The sequence below is a fragment of the Lichenostomus cassidix genome, chromosome 2 (assembly GCF_008360975.1).
Source record: "Lichenostomus cassidix isolate B80296 chromosome 2, HeHo_3.0, whole genome shotgun sequence".
NCBI classification, from domain to species: domain Eukaryota; kingdom Metazoa; phylum Chordata; class Aves; order Passeriformes; family Meliphagidae; genus Lichenostomus; species Lichenostomus cassidix.
This window is the reverse complement of record NC_139482.1, coordinates 67,458,807-67,477,224: the sequence shown is the minus strand read 5'-3', so window position 1 is coordinate 67,477,224 and position 18,418 is coordinate 67,458,807. Positions and strand designations below refer to the sequence as shown.

At 40.9% G+C, this 18,418-nt stretch overlaps 1 protein-coding gene across 2 annotated transcripts; it reads right to left on the bottom strand.

Annotated features, from left to right (window-relative positions):
- Positions 1–4,966: 4,966 nt before the first annotated feature.
- RPP40 (ribonuclease P/MRP subunit p40) lies at positions 4,967–17,497 on the bottom strand. Of its 2 annotated transcripts, XM_085051976.1 has the most exons (8): positions 17,281–17,444; positions 15,085–15,229; positions 13,783–13,851; positions 11,692–11,787; positions 10,422–10,547; positions 7,000–7,198; positions 5,953–6,087; positions 4,967–5,240 (listed from the first exon to the last, which is right to left on the bottom strand). In XM_085051976.1, the coding sequence occupies exons 1-8, from the start codon at positions 17,398–17,400 to the stop codon at positions 5,042–5,044; spliced, it is 1,089 nt and encodes a 362-aa protein (XP_084908102.1). In that variant the 5' UTR covers positions 17,401–17,444; the 3' UTR covers positions 4,967–5,041. The 2 variants fall into 2 exon arrangements, with proteins under 2 accessions (XP_084908102.1, XP_084908101.1); XM_085051975.1 differs by lacking the exon at positions 10,422–10,547 and having other exon boundaries at positions 17,281–17,497.
- Positions 17,498–18,418: the final 921 nt, after the last annotated feature.

The window sequence follows — 18,418 nt, the reverse complement described above, 5'->3', positions numbered from 1 at the left end:
CTTAGTCCCTTTGCACTCTCTGTAACCCTACTGACATATGATGCAGAAAGTTTTTTGGTATCTGTTGAACCTGGACATCTGCCTTAGGCATTAACAGCAATAATATTAATAACATTTATCTACATTTTACAGTGGGGTGTGGAGGGTGCAGAAGAGCATATACCACTGCTTAGGAAATTCTTCAATTACCCAAGTAAAACACGTCCATATTCTAATAACTAATTGTTCTAAGAAAGCCAACTAAAAGAAACTTAGTCAAGGCACCCTGCACCTTGCTTTCTGGGAATCTGAAAACTGCTCAAGTCACTTTAGCTCCCTGTTTTTGCTCTTTGCTCAGCTGCATTAAGATGAGTATTGTTCAGTAGTACTCAAAGCTACTTCCAAGGGTGAAACAGAGGCCACTGCTTTATAAAAAGTTGCCTTAGTTTGTAGCAGATATTTCAGAAGTTCTTGTTATTATTCAGAAAGTAGTGGTTATTTAATAGCCCACTAATTGAATTAGTTTCCAATTTTGGTCTTTAAGCTGCACTCTGTGAATAAAAATGATAAACAGCTCAAGCATGTTCCAGTATAGCTGTCACATTAAGACAGTCGATTGCATGCATTAATCTTTAATTAGCAGCATCAGAGGAACTATAATCTAGTAGCTAGATTACTAGTACTGGACTAGCTACAAAAAGTCTTCATTCTAATCCCAGATCAGCCACTCATTTGCTATGCATCTCCCATGAGAGGGGGAAGAGAAACACCCCTCTAAGCTCTCCTTTTTCTTTTTACCTTTTCTCTGCCTTACCATTTCTTTTTGCAGTAGCTGTAGCAGGGGCTCTCTCTGCATGGGCAAAACTCCACTGTGGCTCTGCAGCATTGGGTGAGCAGCCCAGCTGCTAATTGCAATTAACAGTGACATCAACAGAATCCAACCTATCTCAAGACAGTTCTAAATTTTTGGGATTTCTGTAACACCCAATAACTTCTCTATAAAGTAAAGAGAGGCAGCCTGTAGCAAGGAATAATAAAAGCACACAAATTACTTGCAACAAGAACATTATGGGCCATCTTTGTGAAACTTTCCTTACTCCCATAATTGCTATGTAAACTCTTGGCTGGTGACATACAAACTTGGCCTTTTTTCCAGTAATCCAACTTAAATATTGACTAGCCTCTGCAAAAGGGATATTTCCCAGTGAATGACAGCACGATGCAGCCACAACAGAGCTTATGCTTCTCTTTCATTAAGCTCTGTCACTTCCTGTTCAAGCTGCCTTAGATGAGCACACATTCTTGTCTCTCCTGCATTCCCCAAACCCCACCTGTGCCAAATCTTGCTGTTTTCCCTCTGTAATGACAGCATCTCTGGAATGCGATAATATTCTGATAATCCAATAATATAAAATTTCTTTCACATTCTTAGCTTTCTCAGTCCCCTCATGCTAATATTCCCTTCCTCACACACCATACCACCACCATTAGTCTCCTACTCTTGCTAATGGGATGCACACATTTATGGAATTCATACCTTTATTTCTCCACACAGGTTTCTGATTCAGTCAGCATTCACAAACCAAAAAGGCAGATATGTTCTATTTGGAGTGATTTTGTGTACCACATGCTACCCAACTACCTCAGCTTTCATCTCCCTTTGTCAGCATGAAAGTTTGTTCTCTATTTGTTCCACACCCACCAATCTCTAAATGCACATAAACACTTAGTCAAACGTGTGCCTGGAAAAGCACATGGTCTTTGTGGCCAATTTCCCGATGGTTCTGCTACCCCCAGTAACCTCTCCATCCACCAGCAGAGAGGCAGGACTGCACAGCTCAGTAGGAGGACTGAGGTTAAAGCAGAGAAATTCCCTAGCTCTCAAGGAGTGGCTTATCGCTGTCTGTCCACATTCCAGGACAACAAAACCTCTACTTCTCACACAACCAGCTTGCCTCAGGCTTGTCTCTGCATTCAGATATTTGGCTCTCCTTCCCCATGCTAGATAAAACACTCCCCGGAGGCAAAATTTTTTAGTAAGCACTTAGTTGCCTTTGATCTCCGAAGCAGCTGGTGCACAGCTGCTCCCCATTACTTTTGCAGCTCTCAGGAACCTTTTGCTTTTCCTGTCCTCCCTCACAGGCAGGCACAAAGGGCAGGAACATCCACCAGCAATCATCTTTCATACACAGGCAAAAACTTTTATGTCCATCTCACGTGCCCTGCCCAATTCTTCCTTGAGCCCATTGGCTCAGTCTCAGATCTTCCCTCCTAACGGGATCCCCAAACATGTGAGAAATGCCTTCCTATTCCTCTTCTCAGCAAGGGTCTCCCCCATGCTTGGGAGTCTCCTGGGGAGACACAATACTCCATCTGACCTGACAGATGGTAAAGAACAGGCTGCTGTACCTCATCCCAGGACAAAAAGCATTCCCTCGGGCTTGGTTTTTTTGCAGGAGCTAAGATAGGAGTAAATTCCACCCCAGTTTTTCTTCTCTGCAACTACAAAATCCAGCAAGCACAGGAAAGTCTCTCCTTAAAGGTAAGTGCACCACTGGACCTTGCTAGAAGGCATGGATCTGCCTCACAGTATCACCTCACAGAGCCTAAGGGCAGACCCAACTGCAGTGCCTATTAACAACACAAGGTTTTTCAACTGTACTTTATACATGTTTGAAGAAAACAAGGAAAAGCTAGGAACCAACCTAGCATCTCAAGTTACAGCATTCAGACAGTATTTTAATCCCTTCCTTAGCTGGAAAAGCCATTTGAAGCCACCAGCAGCAGACAACTATGGACTGTAGGAAGCAGCACATCCCAACAGGTCTGCCCACAACACTGAGCTTCGAGAAATGCTTGCACTCCATTGCCTATGTAGTCAGGAGGCAAAGATAACTACTGACTTACTGACCAGTTTGCTAGACATTTCCCTAGACATTTGCTAGAGATTTCCCTGGACATCCATGAAAAAAAACCCCAGAAAATTAACCTTAATGCTCACATGCTAGGGAGAACTGATAGCTAAAATCCTTCTTCTCAGCTTGCCTTCCAGAACAGTCTCACTGAGGCAATCACTCTGTACCCACCAGCACTCCTGCAGCCCCTACTCCACCAAGGAGCCCAACCTGCTCTTGCAACCAAGTACTCATTAGGAAAATCACTTCACCTGGTCCTACTGCTGCCACTTCAGAGTCAAGTCCCACAGCTGCTTCTGGAACCACTATGGAAAGCAAACCCACCCATATAGGAGTCTTACTTCTGGGTGGCTAATTTTGCCCCAAGCAGTACATATTACATTTGTTAGTATACCTGCCTACACATTGCTGAGGAAAAGGTTTTACTAGAATCAGGTAGAAAGATGGTAATATTCACTGGACCTACACTTAGCAGCTCTGAAGCTACAAACTTCAATTTTTCATGAAAATTTAGGATTTTTAACTTCATTAGAACTTTTCCCACAGGTGTAGCTTCCAGGAAAGCTCAAGTAAAAACTCAGCCTTCTGATCAAGAGGAAAAAGGAAGATACTCCTTGTTACTAGTTTCCTTTCTGAATGTCCATAATGCCTCAACAGTCACATTCATAAGCAGACTTTAGCCAACAGCTCAAGTCATTCACACCAATGGAGTGATGAAACAATGTTTCAATCAACCCTGTTAAGTATTGACTAGTTATGTGCCAAGGCAAGAAACCTTCCCAGAGTTTGTGATTGTGTGAGTCTATGTCAGTACATGCAACTTCTGCTCCTGGGAGCCTACTAGAAACATCTCATGGTAGCACAATTTTGAGAAACCACACAATTATTTAGAAAAATGTTGGCTGATTAAGCAGAGTTGTTTGTAAGACATGAAGCAAAACATGTGCAAAAGGGGGTTATAGCTAGTGGAGGTGTGTGATAGACAAATACCACCCCGCAAACCACCCAGGTTGATTCTCCTCACTGAAGGGAGACAATAAAGAGATAAAAGTAGAGCTCAGTCGCTTCCCATGGTCTTTCTGCTTTTCTGTGCCACTCACCCTTACATTTCCATTACAGCTTTTGCCCAATTTCCAGTACCAATCTCTCACTCCATCAAGTGAACAACTTCAATTTTAGCTCTGCATTGGTACTTTAATGATATGTACCCACTCCTCAAAACAAAACCCAAATCCTGCCTTCCCCAAACCATCATCCACCTTTCCATGGATTTCAACAGGAGTAAGCTGGATTTTTTATAGCTGCCTATGCTCTCAGTATTGCTGCTCATTGTTAATGAAACCTGTTTCACATCAAGTGCACTGTGTGAGGTCATATCTACAGCTTTCTTCCCAGAAATATGTCTGCAATAACTCACAGTGAGATCTCAGCTCCACGAGTTTACCTGTAAGCAAGAACTGCACACTACTTGTGAAAGTAGAGAGTGTGTGTGGTCAATTAAGAAAGGTCAATTAAGAAAGCAAGCAGCAGACCTTTCATCAGTGTGAGAAATACACTTCTGATAACCAACTGTGATCTGCAAAATCAGGGGCTCAGGTCACTATGCTTTCACTTTTTCCATGCATAATGGTTGCTCCTTTCACTGCCACACACCTTCCCCTCACTTTAATTCTCCTAACCCCTACCAAATCAGGGAGAACACATCTCTGCCTTTATTTCTTTTGCTAGCATGTAGGCTGAAACATCTTAAACAGGAATATGAAGGTTTAACAGATCTTTAATGTAAAGAAATAAAACACGTAATCCCAAAATGAGCTTTCCTGTCAAATATTTTAGCTAGCAATCTGTAAAGCTAACTTTCACATTCCAAATTTGCTCCTGGAAAAGAGGACTACCTACAGCCAATTTCTGAGAAAAACTCTCAAAAACTTAACTTTACCTAAAAGCCAGAACTGTGACGTTTTTCAGAAGGTACTGCATGACAGTGAAGAAACAAAAATCCATTCCTTCCATTGACTGCAAATAACAAAAACATGTACAAATTCTTAGTACTTAATCTGTTACATAACTACTTCTATAAAAACTATTTTATTACTTTTCTGTCAGTAACAAGTGATTATTAGAGAACTTCTTCTGTGGATGTAGCTTTATGGAGGACAATCATCATGAGCTCCTACAGCCATCTGAAGCCAGTAGTCCAGATTTCTAAAAATGACAAAATTGTACAAGTTCTCTCCTCCTTTGTGGAAACCATGCTCACTTTCTCTCCAGGAAACAGGGCTGTCTGCAAAGCCATGCACAGTTAAGGTCAGCCAATACGCCAGTTTTGGTTCACCAAAATAGCAACTGCAAGCAAGAAGACAACATAATTAGTGATTATAATGGAATTGGCAGCACATTCAAGTCTACAGTATAAAGTAAAACTTCAGTGAAAATATATTAACAATTTAAAAACTCTCTTTAGTACATAATAAACAAAATAAAATATTCTATCAGAATACATTAGGGAAAAAGGTAAGATTGACCATTATTCCTAGCATACTTTTAGACATGGCAAACCTGAAAGTTTAGCAACTAGAAAAAGTTCTAAGTTGTAAAGTAGCAGTTCTGAATTTCCTACAGCATGCATTGTCTTTCAGAAAACTGAACACTTAATGAGAACAATTGTTATCAGGGAAGAAAAAAGACATTGGAGGAAGTAATGTAGTTGGGCTATGCTTGACACAAATACTTCTATCACCAGAGAGGAAACAGATTATAAATAATCAAAACCAGATATTACCCACTCCACTTTTAAAAAAATTCTTAAAATTCAGATATAAACCAAAGCAATGACTAGAATACAGGGCAGGCTTTTTCAAATTGGAGGCATCCAAAATTCTTTATTACTTTTTTTATACTGATGTCAAGCTTCCAGCTCATTTCCTAATTAAAAAAAAAGTCTTCATTTATGTATTTTGCTATTTACCTCCAACTGAAAACAATTTAAAAGTGATTTCAAATATTAAGGAGTATTTGAGCACAAGTGTTTTAGTAATGTGCTCTTGTCAGCCCTTACCACAGCTGCTCCAACAACTGAATAATCTTCTCAGGAATTATAAAGCCTGTGATTGTGCACAAAAAAGCTTTTTCCACCACTGTGTTTGGCTCAGGGCAGCAATAGGTTGATAAGAAGCTAGATGATTTGTTGTCTCTGGAAGAAGAAATAAACAATAAAGCAACTAAAATAAATATACTTTAAATATTCTACAAGATGTCTTAATAATCAAAACTTGTACCAAACAAGGAGGATCTATGTATATCATCTAAATTAATGCCAAATAACTAATGACCAAACAGTCAATACAAAAGACCTCATGGTGCCCTAGGTTAACCCTAGTAAGCACCCAAACACCACACAGCTGCTCCCCTCACTCACTCCCACCTAGAACTGAAAGGGTAATGGAAGAAAATGCATGGGTTGAGCTAAAGACAATTTAATAACCAGAGGAAAAGTTGCATGCGAAAGCAAAGCACGCAAAGGAATTAATTTACTACTTCCCATGGGCAGGCAGATGTGCAGCCATCTCCAGGAAGGCAGGGCTTCTAAGTGACTTGGGAAGACAAATGCTGGGACTGTGAACACTTCCCATCCACTCTTCCCCCAGCCTTTACTGCTGAGCATGTCACCATATCCCACGGTGTGGGACATCCCTCTGCTCAGCTGGGGTCTGCTGTCCTGGCTGGGTTCCCTGCCAGCCTCCTGCCCAGACTCCTCACTGGCAGGGCTGCACAAGAGACAGAATAAGGCTCTGACACTGGGCAAGCCCTGCTCATCAATAGCTGAAACATGCTCTGTTATCAACACTCTTGGTCACAAATCCAAAACACAGCACCACACCAGTTACTGTGATGAAAATTAACTCTATCCCAGCCCACACCAGTACACATGGGTACCCCTAAAAACATAGATAAAGTCATTCAAGACTTCTAACAAACATGCATAACAGACTTCCCACTTACACAACAGTGTCTGTCTTAATTACTATTCAACTATTTCTTAAAATAAACTGTGGCTTTCCTTACTTAAAACATTTTTAGAGATCAAAGAAATTCAAATCCTTACAAGCTGACTTGATTCAAGACAGCACCCAGCCATTCAAACAGTTCCTCTGTACTGCAGGACTCCTCTGGCTTTCCTTGTAGATCATTACTTTGTAACACTGGACACGGCAAGTCCCTTAAGGTGCTGAATGTTATTTTTGGCTTCAGGGCCTGTATTTGGTTTTTTGAAAAGTATGACATCAATGTTGATCCCTCTGCACCTTGACAACACAGTACCACAAACAGCTGTTACAAAACTACTAAACAAAAGAATCAGTGAATACATGAAACATTTGTATACAAATGCAAAAAAATGTAGCATGAAACTGCTTATGTGCTGTTAATCTATGGCAAAAGCTTTAGAATCTTCAGCTTCCTTATCTTGTTGGAAATAAAAGTTTGTGCAAGATTCAACAACTTAGTACAGCTCAGTAAATATGCTAACTACAAAGTGTAGATTTGCCAATGGAAAATTTAAGCAGAATTAACTGGGTAAGTTATAAAATAAGCTCATTAAAAAGAGGAACTCAGAGTATTCCTGAAAAGGAACAGATGAAATGGAGCCACAATGTCATCCCAGAACAGCGTTTTCCCTGAATAATGGAAAACTGTGCACGTGACTACAGGTTTAAGAACAGATTCATCAATGATATCAAGAGGAATTCTAGGATAATCTGGAGCACAAGGACTGAAAAGAAAGGGGAGAGCATAAAGAAATCAAAAAACATACAAATGTCACTTTACCAGAAGAATAAGCACCCCCCCCATACACACACTGATATCTCTTCAAACGCAGTATGACTGTAAGAGTTAAATGTAACTTGATGGACCTGTGGGAAAGTACTAGTCAGAGATCCAAAACATCAGGTAAAATTCTACAATCTCAACCAAGACAAAGAAACTAACCTAAGCAGGCATATTTTAAATTCAGAGATATTAAACACCTTGCTTTTGAAGCAGGAAAATAATTGACATGGAATCAATTCTCCTATATTTCAAATTCCAGATAATGTGTGCTATTTTCATAAAGTAACAATGGGTGTGTAGGAGACCAAGAAATAATACCTTACTCATGAAAAGTCTGAAGTGCAGAGCAACATTTAAATACCACAGAAAAGGCATGTATAAACAGCAGAAATTCAAGAATAGGTTAGAGTTCACTGTGCAATACTATATCTAAAACTTGCTATTAGAAAATATGGACTGCCTAAGCTCAATCAGCCATATTTGTGTCATCAAGGACAATCATTTGGAGGAGTAGAAAGAGGAGGATTAAGCTGATCTTTTTTAGTCATTCTTCAAAAAAAGGCAGTCCAAATTCCAAAGGGCATAGTGACAAAGAGAGGCAGTCACTGAATTCTTCTTAATTTAGTATTTTTAAATAGATATATTTAAGTCAGAAGAGTGCCAGAAGAGATGAACTTCCTTACTTTCCATATTCATTTGTTAGACTAAAAGGTTCAATATAATACATTGCCCTAGAATTCCTAGAAAAATATAGAAAATCATACATTTTACATGTCTTCTGCATATGGGAGCCTCAGCTATAGCCCTAAATGCAGGAAATCTCAAATACTACAGTCAAGACTCTGACAGAACAATTCCTCTAGCTACAGCATAGTTTTCCATGTTAACAGCAACCAGGCACATTGTCAAAGCTTTTCCGAGGCCACTGAATTTCATCCAAAAAGCATGTAAAATTGAGACAGAAATTACAGCAACAGAAAAAATATTGTATTGCCTCTGTCACTAAAGACATGAGACACTCCATATTCCCTTCTCCTGTTCTTCTTGGTGCCAAAACCACAATGTGGAAAAATTTGGTATGAAAACCAAAAATCCTGCAGTGTTGGCCATAGCAAGAAACACCAGGTATCAGCAGAAAGGCTGAAAGCCGAATGTTCACAGAGGACACAGATTCTCTTGACAAAACACAGCCCACTTTTTCCCTTCCAGCAGAATCTACACAATGTCTCATATCTATTAATAAAAACCTATAAAAGTTTTATTTTTGTCAGTACTAAGGAACTAATAGTCTTTTGTGTGTTATGAGCACAAGATTCTTCCACAGAAAGGCATTCAGATTTAACTCCACATTCAGGAAATTATTGACCTGACCTGTTTTTGGGATATTAGAGAGTGAGAAAAAAAATGCTATTCTTCCTGAATGCTGTTAAAATGGGCAGCAGCAAACATAAGAAAAATAGTGGCCCTAGAGGCATTTTGCTGTCTGCCCAGAGTCAATAAATCCAAGCAAGCTGAGCGTGAAGATCTGCTACCTCAGTTGGATTTATGTCACCATTTATGGTAGCAACAGCCTTCACTGTGACTCTTTCCTGAAGATTACAAGGATGGGAATTGCAAGCCTTTAAACAATTTCTGTATGACAAACAAGGAAGCATCCTTGTCATATGATTAGTACTTAGAAAGGGGGAGGGGAAACATGAAGGACTGAAGTGAAACATGGGACACTCCTAAAGAAGCTTGTAAGCAGCTTCCATTTCTCAGATGGGTTAACTCCTTCTCAGACTTGGTCTTGAAGAGCCAAAAAAAAAGAACAATCAAAGAAAGGGATGGGAAAGCATTCTCAGACCTTTCTAATATCCCTTCTCCCTAGTGTGGAGACTCAAAGCAGAACAACACCAAAAACTACACATCTGTGATGAAGAAAACCATGTTTTTCAGTACAGACACTTGCAGTTTTCATGAGCTCTATGCAAACACTACATATCCCTACATACAGCCTGTTCTGAAGTAATACAAACTACTGGGGACTTTGAAAAATGACCCTCAGAAGCAGAACAATAGTTGAGTCCCAGAAGAAAAAATAGTGTAATTAGAAAATAGTAGATAAACAACTACTAGATTATTTGAAACAATACAATTTCTTATACCTCTTACTTGGCTCCAACCTCAAACAAGTGCTTGAGAATAAAGGAATCTAACAGCACACTGTGTGTCAGTGCACATGGCACACCATGGAAACAGACCCTGTACCTGTCCTGCAACTATTAAGGAAACCAGAGCTCTCCATTTTAAGCATGTAACCAGATACATAACTTATGTGTACTAAATCTAAAAAAAAAGTGTATTGGTGATGGTTATGTATGTCACAAACTTATAAAGAAGGGGCAGCACCATCAAATAGGCAAAGTTTTGCCAGAAAGCCTGGGCAACATAGAGAAAGGAAATGAAGCAACTAATGTATTCTCCTATGAATAACTGTTGTGTTCCTTAACTGAGATGTTCCGTGCATAGGAAGTAACACCCTCCCCACCCCAAACAAATTAACAAAACAAACAGAAAATCCCACACATACACATTTTAATCTAACTTTTCCCTCCACTGAAAATGCATTTGGATAACCACTAGAAAAGAACAGTAAATAAAAATATTTCGACTTCATGTCAGCTGCATTTTAGTTTTACATTTAGTTCTTATTACCTGTATTATACCAAGCCAGCAGGAAGTCAAATTCTAAAGGTTTCTTTTCTTTCAAGGCCCAAAGCACTCTGTTATGTTTCTTGCTCTCAGGGTGAAAGCCAGCATCAGTCAAGTCAATAGTGATAACTGCAGAAAATGCACAATAGCTATTGGTACTCAATTGAAATAAATTTTGTTATTAAATTAGAAGAGCACAAAGAAACCAAAGAACATTAAGCTTCATTTTTACATATACAGCATCTTTACAAAGTATTTGATAATGCAAACATGACTCCCCATTATGTAAATAAATATTCACCTCCTGCTGTCCTTATTTTGATATAATCTGGAACTGCCTCCTAGTGACTGGAGGGACAGATTCCTCTTGAAATGGTACTGACAGAAGTCCCTTAAAGTGCCTTAAAAATGTCTTGGTAATCAGGCAAGCTATTAGCAGTAAAAAAACACCCTAGAATTTCTAAAAACTAAAGTCATGTATACAGAAGTGACACTTTTTCAGCAGGCTGGGGTTTTTTTAGGTGAATTGTTTCACTGATAAGTTATATTTATTTTTCAAATGGAAATTTCGTTATACATTTTGACAATCAGAATGGTAAAATAATGTCCCATTTTGCCAAAATACTTATTAGACATAACAAGTTTCCCCATCTAAAGGTTTTAGGTAACTATACCTATCAACTGCTGCAAGTTCCAAAGCATTTGAGACGGCATAGTTCACATTTGGGTGTTTTTATTTACTAAAAAGACAAATTAACAAAAAATCACACTCAAGATGTCTCCTCCGCAGATGTTAAAAAATTGTTTTCCAAGTACTTGGTGTATGGAGATTACCAATTTAAATGTGTGAAACAGCACAATTCTCTCTTTCAAGCAAGCAGTCTTGGGTGAGTCTCTTCACTGATATTGCATAATGCACACATTTTAAACACCTCCTTAATCAGTTTATTATTTTCTGACTTAAATCAGAAGGTATAGACACTGTGCATGTAGAGTATGCAAAAATTCTTGTGTCCTACATTACTACAGTATAAACAACACAATGAGAACACCTGAAATTAAAAATTTTGTACTCTACTGAAAAGATCATGTATTTGTGTCCTTAAAGCTCCTTTACTACTTGGAAAAAAAGTATTTTTTCTCTTCAGGTATTCCTCGTATTTGCATCTGAAAAAATATAACCTAGACAATAACTAATTTTAGTGAAAGGAAAGTCTCAACATCCTAACAAGGTGCTTCTTAAATCAGCCCTGTTAACATAAATCATACTTACTATATCTCATTACTTTTTTGCCTGAATACCGAGAAGGGCGACCTTGCAGTCCAAGTTCCTCATAAGTATCCTTATCCACTGACAGAATTAGTTTTCCTATAAACAGAACAAATTTTAATAGAAATAATCTTCTACTTGTTTCCCTTTGAAGTCTTTTGAGAACCATATACCTTTCACAACATTAGCTTTGGATCAATGGCATTACTAATGTAATGCAGACTCCTTAGTTCCAGTTAAATGGATTACCAGATTAATCCTTAAAAAAAAAGAATAATTGAGTTATAACCTTTTTTTTTATCAAAGAGGTCTTGTAAACTAGAGTAAGAAAAGTATAATATTATTCCTGAGATGATCATAGCTTTTTTACTGCACTGCTCAGTTTATTGTCTCTATCTTTCCCCCACTCATCCCCCAGCACTTACTGTGTCATTAGCTGAGCACTACATTACACAAGGGCCTGATTTAGTAAACATTGATGCTCAACATGCACTGCTCAACTAAATAAACAAAAGCAGTTCCTCCAAGTCCAGTGGGACCACTCACATCGAGTAAGCTATGTTTGTTAGTGATGAGCTGATATGTACTGGAAAAACTCTGCTTCTGTGCTCATAAACCAGATCTGGCTGCTGCTGCATGGTACAGAACTTCATACAGCAGCTCTACCACAGTCTTTGGGTTCTACTGCACAAGTAACAGCACAGCACAGAACACAAACAACGCTGCTGCTGAGGAGTTCAGACAGTGACATCACCACGAACTGTAACAACTGTCTCCACAATAATTTTGCACAGCTTGTAACACCTGTATCACACAAATTCAGTCGCTATCAACTATCCATTTTGCCAGGACTGTAATAACAGACACGTAAAAGAATGCTGAAGAATCTGAATTTACCCGTGCCCTCATGGGTACCTGTCATACTACAGCCTCTTAGGCTAGAGGGCAGAGAGACCAGTTTGTATTTCTATTGTATCTTACATACTATTAAACAGAAATAAGACAATGTAATCGAAGCTCAAAATAGGTTCATTTTCTCACCTGAGACGTGGGACGTTTTATGATGTTTTGTCATAAAACTGTGATGCAATTGAAACAGACCTTTAACATGTTATGTAGTCCTCAGGGAATCACAGAATCCTCTTAGAATCATCAAATGGTTTGGGTTGGAAAGGACTTAAAAGATCATCCAGTTCTAACCACCCTACCATGGGCAGGGACACCTTCCACTAGACCAGGTTGTTCAAAGCCCCATCCAACCTGGCCGTGAACATTTCTGGGGACAGGGCATCCATAACTTCTCTGGGCAACTTCCTCCTGGACCTCACCCCCCTAACAGTAAAGACTTTTTTCCTAATATCCAATCTAAACCTACCCTCTTCAGTTTGAATCCATTCCCCCATGTCCTGTTACTACATGCCTTTTAAAAAATTTCCTTTATGGTTCTATTTCAGGCCCCCTTTAGGTACTGGAAGGTGCTCTAATTCTCCCCAGAGCCTTCTCTTCTCCAGGCCAAGCAACCTCAGCTCTCAGCCTGTCTGCACAGGAGAGGTGATCCAGCCCTGTGAGCATCTTTCCAGCCTCCTCTGGACTTGTTCCAGCAGGTCCATGTCCTTCCTGTGCTGGGGACCCAGAGCTGGATGAAGTACCCAAGGTAGAGTCTCATGAGAAGAAACACTTAGTATTTTAAAACTGCTCCTAAGCAGTGCTGATAATGTTTTTCTTGGTTCAAATTTTGTCCTAAAAACCAGCTGGAAACAAGAAGTTGGAATGCAATGTTTTTACAAAAATAACCCCCTGAAGCAATTGCAATTATGGTTGAAGAACTGACAATCTGATTTTACATAAGTAAAGCTGATTTTTATTGTTTTTAAATTTCCTTTAGATAAAATAAATAATTTAACAGCATGAATGAAAAAAGTTAATATTTTTTCCAATTCACACATATTTCTAACAAAGTTGGCAAGTACAGTTGGCAAAGTTGGCAAGTATTATTTCCTGTTTACATAATTCCAAATTAAAAAAATAAAAAACCAGAAATAACCAGACCACAAATGACACGTATTACTAAAATGGAGAAAAAATCCCCCATACCATTTGGTAGCAGAGCTGCAGTATTATCTTGATCAATTTTTGTCTTATGGGTAAGTGCGTAGCATGAACCTTTAACAGTAAAGCAGAAAAACATGAGATTACAGAGTCTGTAAAGACAGACATTACAATATAAACAATTCACTTCAAGATAACCAAGCATGGCAAATACCATCTAAATCACTCCCATGTTTTCATCAACTAACTTTCTTCCACCTTCTCAAACAAAACAGCATTGTTGTTATTTTTATAAACCCTGTTCTGGCAATATTTTAAAGTACCTATAATAGGGATAAAATCAACAATATGCCCCAATATGACAACATTTTCTTTCCTTCTACCTGCGACTCTCTCCAGTCAGCAAATGGAAAACCCATTTTTTTCCCAGACATATTTCTATTACCACACAAAGACAAGGTGGAAGACACTCACATTACTAAATATATTTTGTTGCATTATCTGCCACTAACCAATTTTGTTTTTTAAAATACAGGTGTCAGATCCTGTGAACTCTGTGTAAAAATGTATTGCTTCCATAACACTACTGGCATAAAAAAATTCATGAGATTAAGGGAAATAAGAAAAGAATTCCACATTTAGCAAGTAATGGATCTCTTATTCTCTCCTGTTTCATCTACATGTTCTCTGTTCTTTCCTTTTCTCCCTGTAAATTTCTTTTTGTCTCTCTGGCTATCAGCTGAAGGGTATAATAACTATCATAAGTCAAAGGAGTGGGCCCTGCTAGATGAAAACAGGATGGTGTGATTATACACCAGCAAGGTGGCTGGGCAGAGGTTGTATCTTTCTTCACATCCACTTCGTTCTTACTGGGTAAGGACGAGCTGTCACAGTTCTGTTAGTGAAAAATAAAAAATAAGGAAGCATTTTTTCTCTTGCCTGCTGTGGAACACAGCTCAACACAGCTCTGTATTGAAGTATGAAGGAATGAGAAAGAGAGAAAGAAGATTTCTAGAGAAACCTGCATAAATGTGAGGTGTAGAAGAAATAGGTCTGAGGATACATGGAAGCCCTCTTGATAACTGGCTTTCAGAATTGAGATGGAATAGGGAGAAATTTAAAAGGAACCAACACAGGAGTTTTTGAAACAGTGAGTGTAAACAAACACTGTCACACATGACAAAGCAGAAAAAAGCATATAAACAAATTAATGCAGAATTTCCTTAGTACTTTTCCTTCCCTTCTTTCAAAATACTTTTCAGAACAAATAATGACAATTACAAATATTACTGTGCTATAAAAAAGTACATTACTACTGCATTTGTTCTGTTCTGATTTCCTCCTTACCTTTCTTTACGAAAGCATCAATGAATTCCTGAGTGATCAATTCATGAACGGATAAATTCCTCACCAGGTAGTATTCGCCAATATCTGCAATTGTGCTTTTCAGCACTTCAGGCAGTATGCCACATTCCGGGATCAAAAAGGATACCTATTAGGAACATATTTGTAATGTAAATCCTATCCTAAAATCTGTTCTGAAAAAAAACCCAGCCAAAAAAACCAACAAGAAATACAAAAGAAAACCTCTACTTTTCAATGACATTGGTATATTATATAAAAATGAGACGAAAAAAGTAGTATCAGGCTAATGTGCTCAAAATGTATCAATTTTCATAGTCTCCAGGTATAACAAATACATTATTTGGTGGTTTGGTTGTTTGGTTGGTTGGTTTTTTTTTGCTACGCAATAGCATTTGATGTGTTACGTAAAGGCATGATCTTAGAGAGCATGAGTTAACAGAAAATATGGTTTCATATCATTCTACATTTAGCTTGATATTGCACAGGAACACGTCCTTCAGCCCTTGCTGGAATATTTGTTGAAAAAGTTGTAACTAAAAACGTAAGCTAAGCATTTATGTAATCTTAGTGGAAAAGCATAGACCAAAGCAGAACTAGTTTTTGAATAAACACATTCTCCTCTGTAGAATCCTCTAGAGGTCAGAAGGGTGAAGAGACCATCAGAACAATACTTGAAGACAGGCTTACAATTTAACATAGGAAACTAAATTTCGACAGGGATCAGCAGTCAGCTTTTCTTACTAAACTCAGCATTCAGTCCTTTGGTCCAACTGCCTATCTTTAATTCACCTTTTGCTTAAAATCTTTCCTGTACGTGTTCCATAGATCAAGAGAATCCTTAAGTCCAGCAGACCAGAAAAAACAAGGTAATATATGGCAACTAATGCATGGGCAAGTACGAAGCTTCCCAGGCAGCATAAACTTCTGCCCCTTGCTCCTCCCTCCATCCCTCAAAAAACTTTCCCAAAGATCTTGGAGAACAGGCTTGCATCTCCCTTGACACACGTGTTCAAGAGAAGTAAGGACTGACAAACGAGCTGCCTGCCACACCAGCACAAAGTTTCCTGAGTAGCTGCTAAAAATGTCTCAGAAGTCAGAAATAGTTAGCAATTAGCCCAGAGAATTACATGGCATGAGAAGGGGGTTATGAAACAGGGTCCTGCCTGATTGCTGCAAAATGTAGAATACCTAAAAATTTTCTTAAGGAAGGATGTTCTCTCATGTTTGATCTTCGCACACTTTCCAGCCTAATCAACTGGAGATTTAATCCATGAAACAGAGCACAGCTAACAAGCTTTAAGTGAAGTCCAGATGTAAGTTCAGGGCTGGACACGCTTCAGTGATCTCAGACCCAGGGCGAAGTTAACAAACCTTGGGGAGGATGATGTACCACTGAGAGTGGGCAGAAAGAATGCAAAATTTATGGGCCACAAAGACATTTGGCAGAAAGAAACTAACAAAGCCAATCTAGCAACTGTGCTGAATCAGCTCTGACTGGCTAAAAGGTAATTCCGGCAGGTGAAGATGATTGCCACCAACCACAGAAACCCCCTGACTCCAGAGCAGAGAAAGACTGAGCATGACGGTTCAATAGCATGACAGACTAATTAACCAACAGAAGAAAGAATACTAATTAATAAGAGAACTATGTAACTTGTAGCCAATAAACACTAATTCCTTTATTTGCTAAAATGTGTAAATAGTGAAAAGTTTTGCTAAATTGGTGTGCCAGATTTGCGGAAATCTGCGCCTCGCGCCCTGCGCGAAATAAACAATATTTCCTTTCCAAACAAGGCCCTGTGCCCGTGTTTGGAGAGCTCCTCAAACCAGCACATCACCTTCCCCCCGGGCTCAGCCCTCTGCTGCTCCTGCCCGCCCGGCCTTGCACTCCTGCAGGAAGGAAAGAGTTTGGACGTTTCCCACGCTGAGCGAGACCACAAACACGAGAGGGGCTGATTTGCCTTTTTCTTCCCTCCGCAAAAACGAGGCGCGCGGGACACCTCTGACAAGGACGGAGAAGCTCCCCAGAACACCGAGCCCAGCGCGAGTGGGGCAACGCGCCCCTGGGGCGGCGGACAGCGGCGTGGGAGCCTCAGGCAACCCCTTCCCTTCCCTTCCCTCCCCTCCCCTCCCTCAGGCGATCCCGCCGCCCCCCCGCCCCGCTCTCGCGGCACTCACGCGGCAGCTGTAGGCGTGGTCCCGCACGTGCGCCGCGTGCCGCGAGCGCGGGTGGCGCGCGTGGCCGCGCTCGCACACCAGCAGGTGCCGCGGCGCGCGCCCGAGCTGCGCCGGGAGCATCCCGGATCCCGCCGGCCTTCCTCCTCCTCCTCCTCTCCCGCCGACCCGGAGCGCCCAGACGCGGCGAGGAGGGCCGGGAAGGGGCCGTGCCGTGAGGTCACGTCCGCCCGTTCCGGCGGCGCAGCTGCTTCCGCTGTGGCGGCGGCGGGGCCGCGGTGGCCGCTGTTCAGCGAGCCCTGCCCGGCGCTGGTGGCCCCTCGGGGCTCTCGGTCGCCGCGGGCTCCGAGCAGCCCCAGCACGAATGTGGCACCGAGCCCGCGGGGCTGGGCGTGCAGCTGCCGAGTGTGCGGCGGTTAAAGCACGGGGGGCTTCGGTGCCCGGAGGGAACACACAGCATGGAGAGGGACCTTGTTACAAGAGCCTGGAGTGACAGGGCGAGGGGGAATGGCTTCAGGCTGAAAGAGAGCAGGATTAGATAAGCTATTAAAAAGAAATGGTTTGCTGTGAGCGTGGTGAGGCACTGGCACGGGTTGCCCAGAGAAGCTGGGGCTGCCCCATCCCTGGAAGTGTTCAAGGCCAGGTTGGATGGATCTCTGAGCAGCCTGGTCTAATGGAAGGTGTCCGTGCCCACGGCAGAGGGCATGGAACTGGATGATCTTTACTGCCCCTTCCAGCGCAAACCACGTTGTGATTGCCGAGTCGCTCTGCAAGCTGAGACAGGCCCCGCAGGTACTGAGGGGATGCACTGCAGGGCCCCAGCACATGTCTGCTCAGTTAAGCAGGCCCTGCACAAGAGCCATGGAGAAGGACCCTGGCTCTGATGTGTTGGGTTGTCTCACTACTAGTTTGGTACATTGTATATTTCATACAAAATGTGCACGAAAATTGTGTCTTTTCCGCCATCCTGCAGTGTTTCTTTTCCTGGTCCCCCGGCTTCGTGGCTTCCAATTTAATTTAAAATGGCACCAAGCAACTTTCTGGCTAGTTGTTTTTTCTGCACCCAGCAGTTACTGGTCCAGCGGTTCTGGCTCGTTAGGCTGACTCGGCCCCCCTTGTTTCAGGGCATGTGCTTTCCCAG

Coding starts and splice junctions, on each gene's coding strand:
- RPP40 (XM_085051976.1), bottom strand. CDS start 17,400: ATGCTCCCGGCGCAGCTCGGGCGCGCGCCGCGGCACCTGCTGGTGTGC. Junction 11,788..13,782: donor TGCAGCTCTGCTACCAAATG/GTATGGGGGATT, acceptor TTCTGTTTATAG/GAAAACTAATTCTGTCAGTG. Junction 6,088..6,999: donor GTCTTGAATCAAGTCAGCTT/GTAAGGATTTGA, acceptor TTCTTCTTCCAG/AGACAACAAATCATCTAGCT.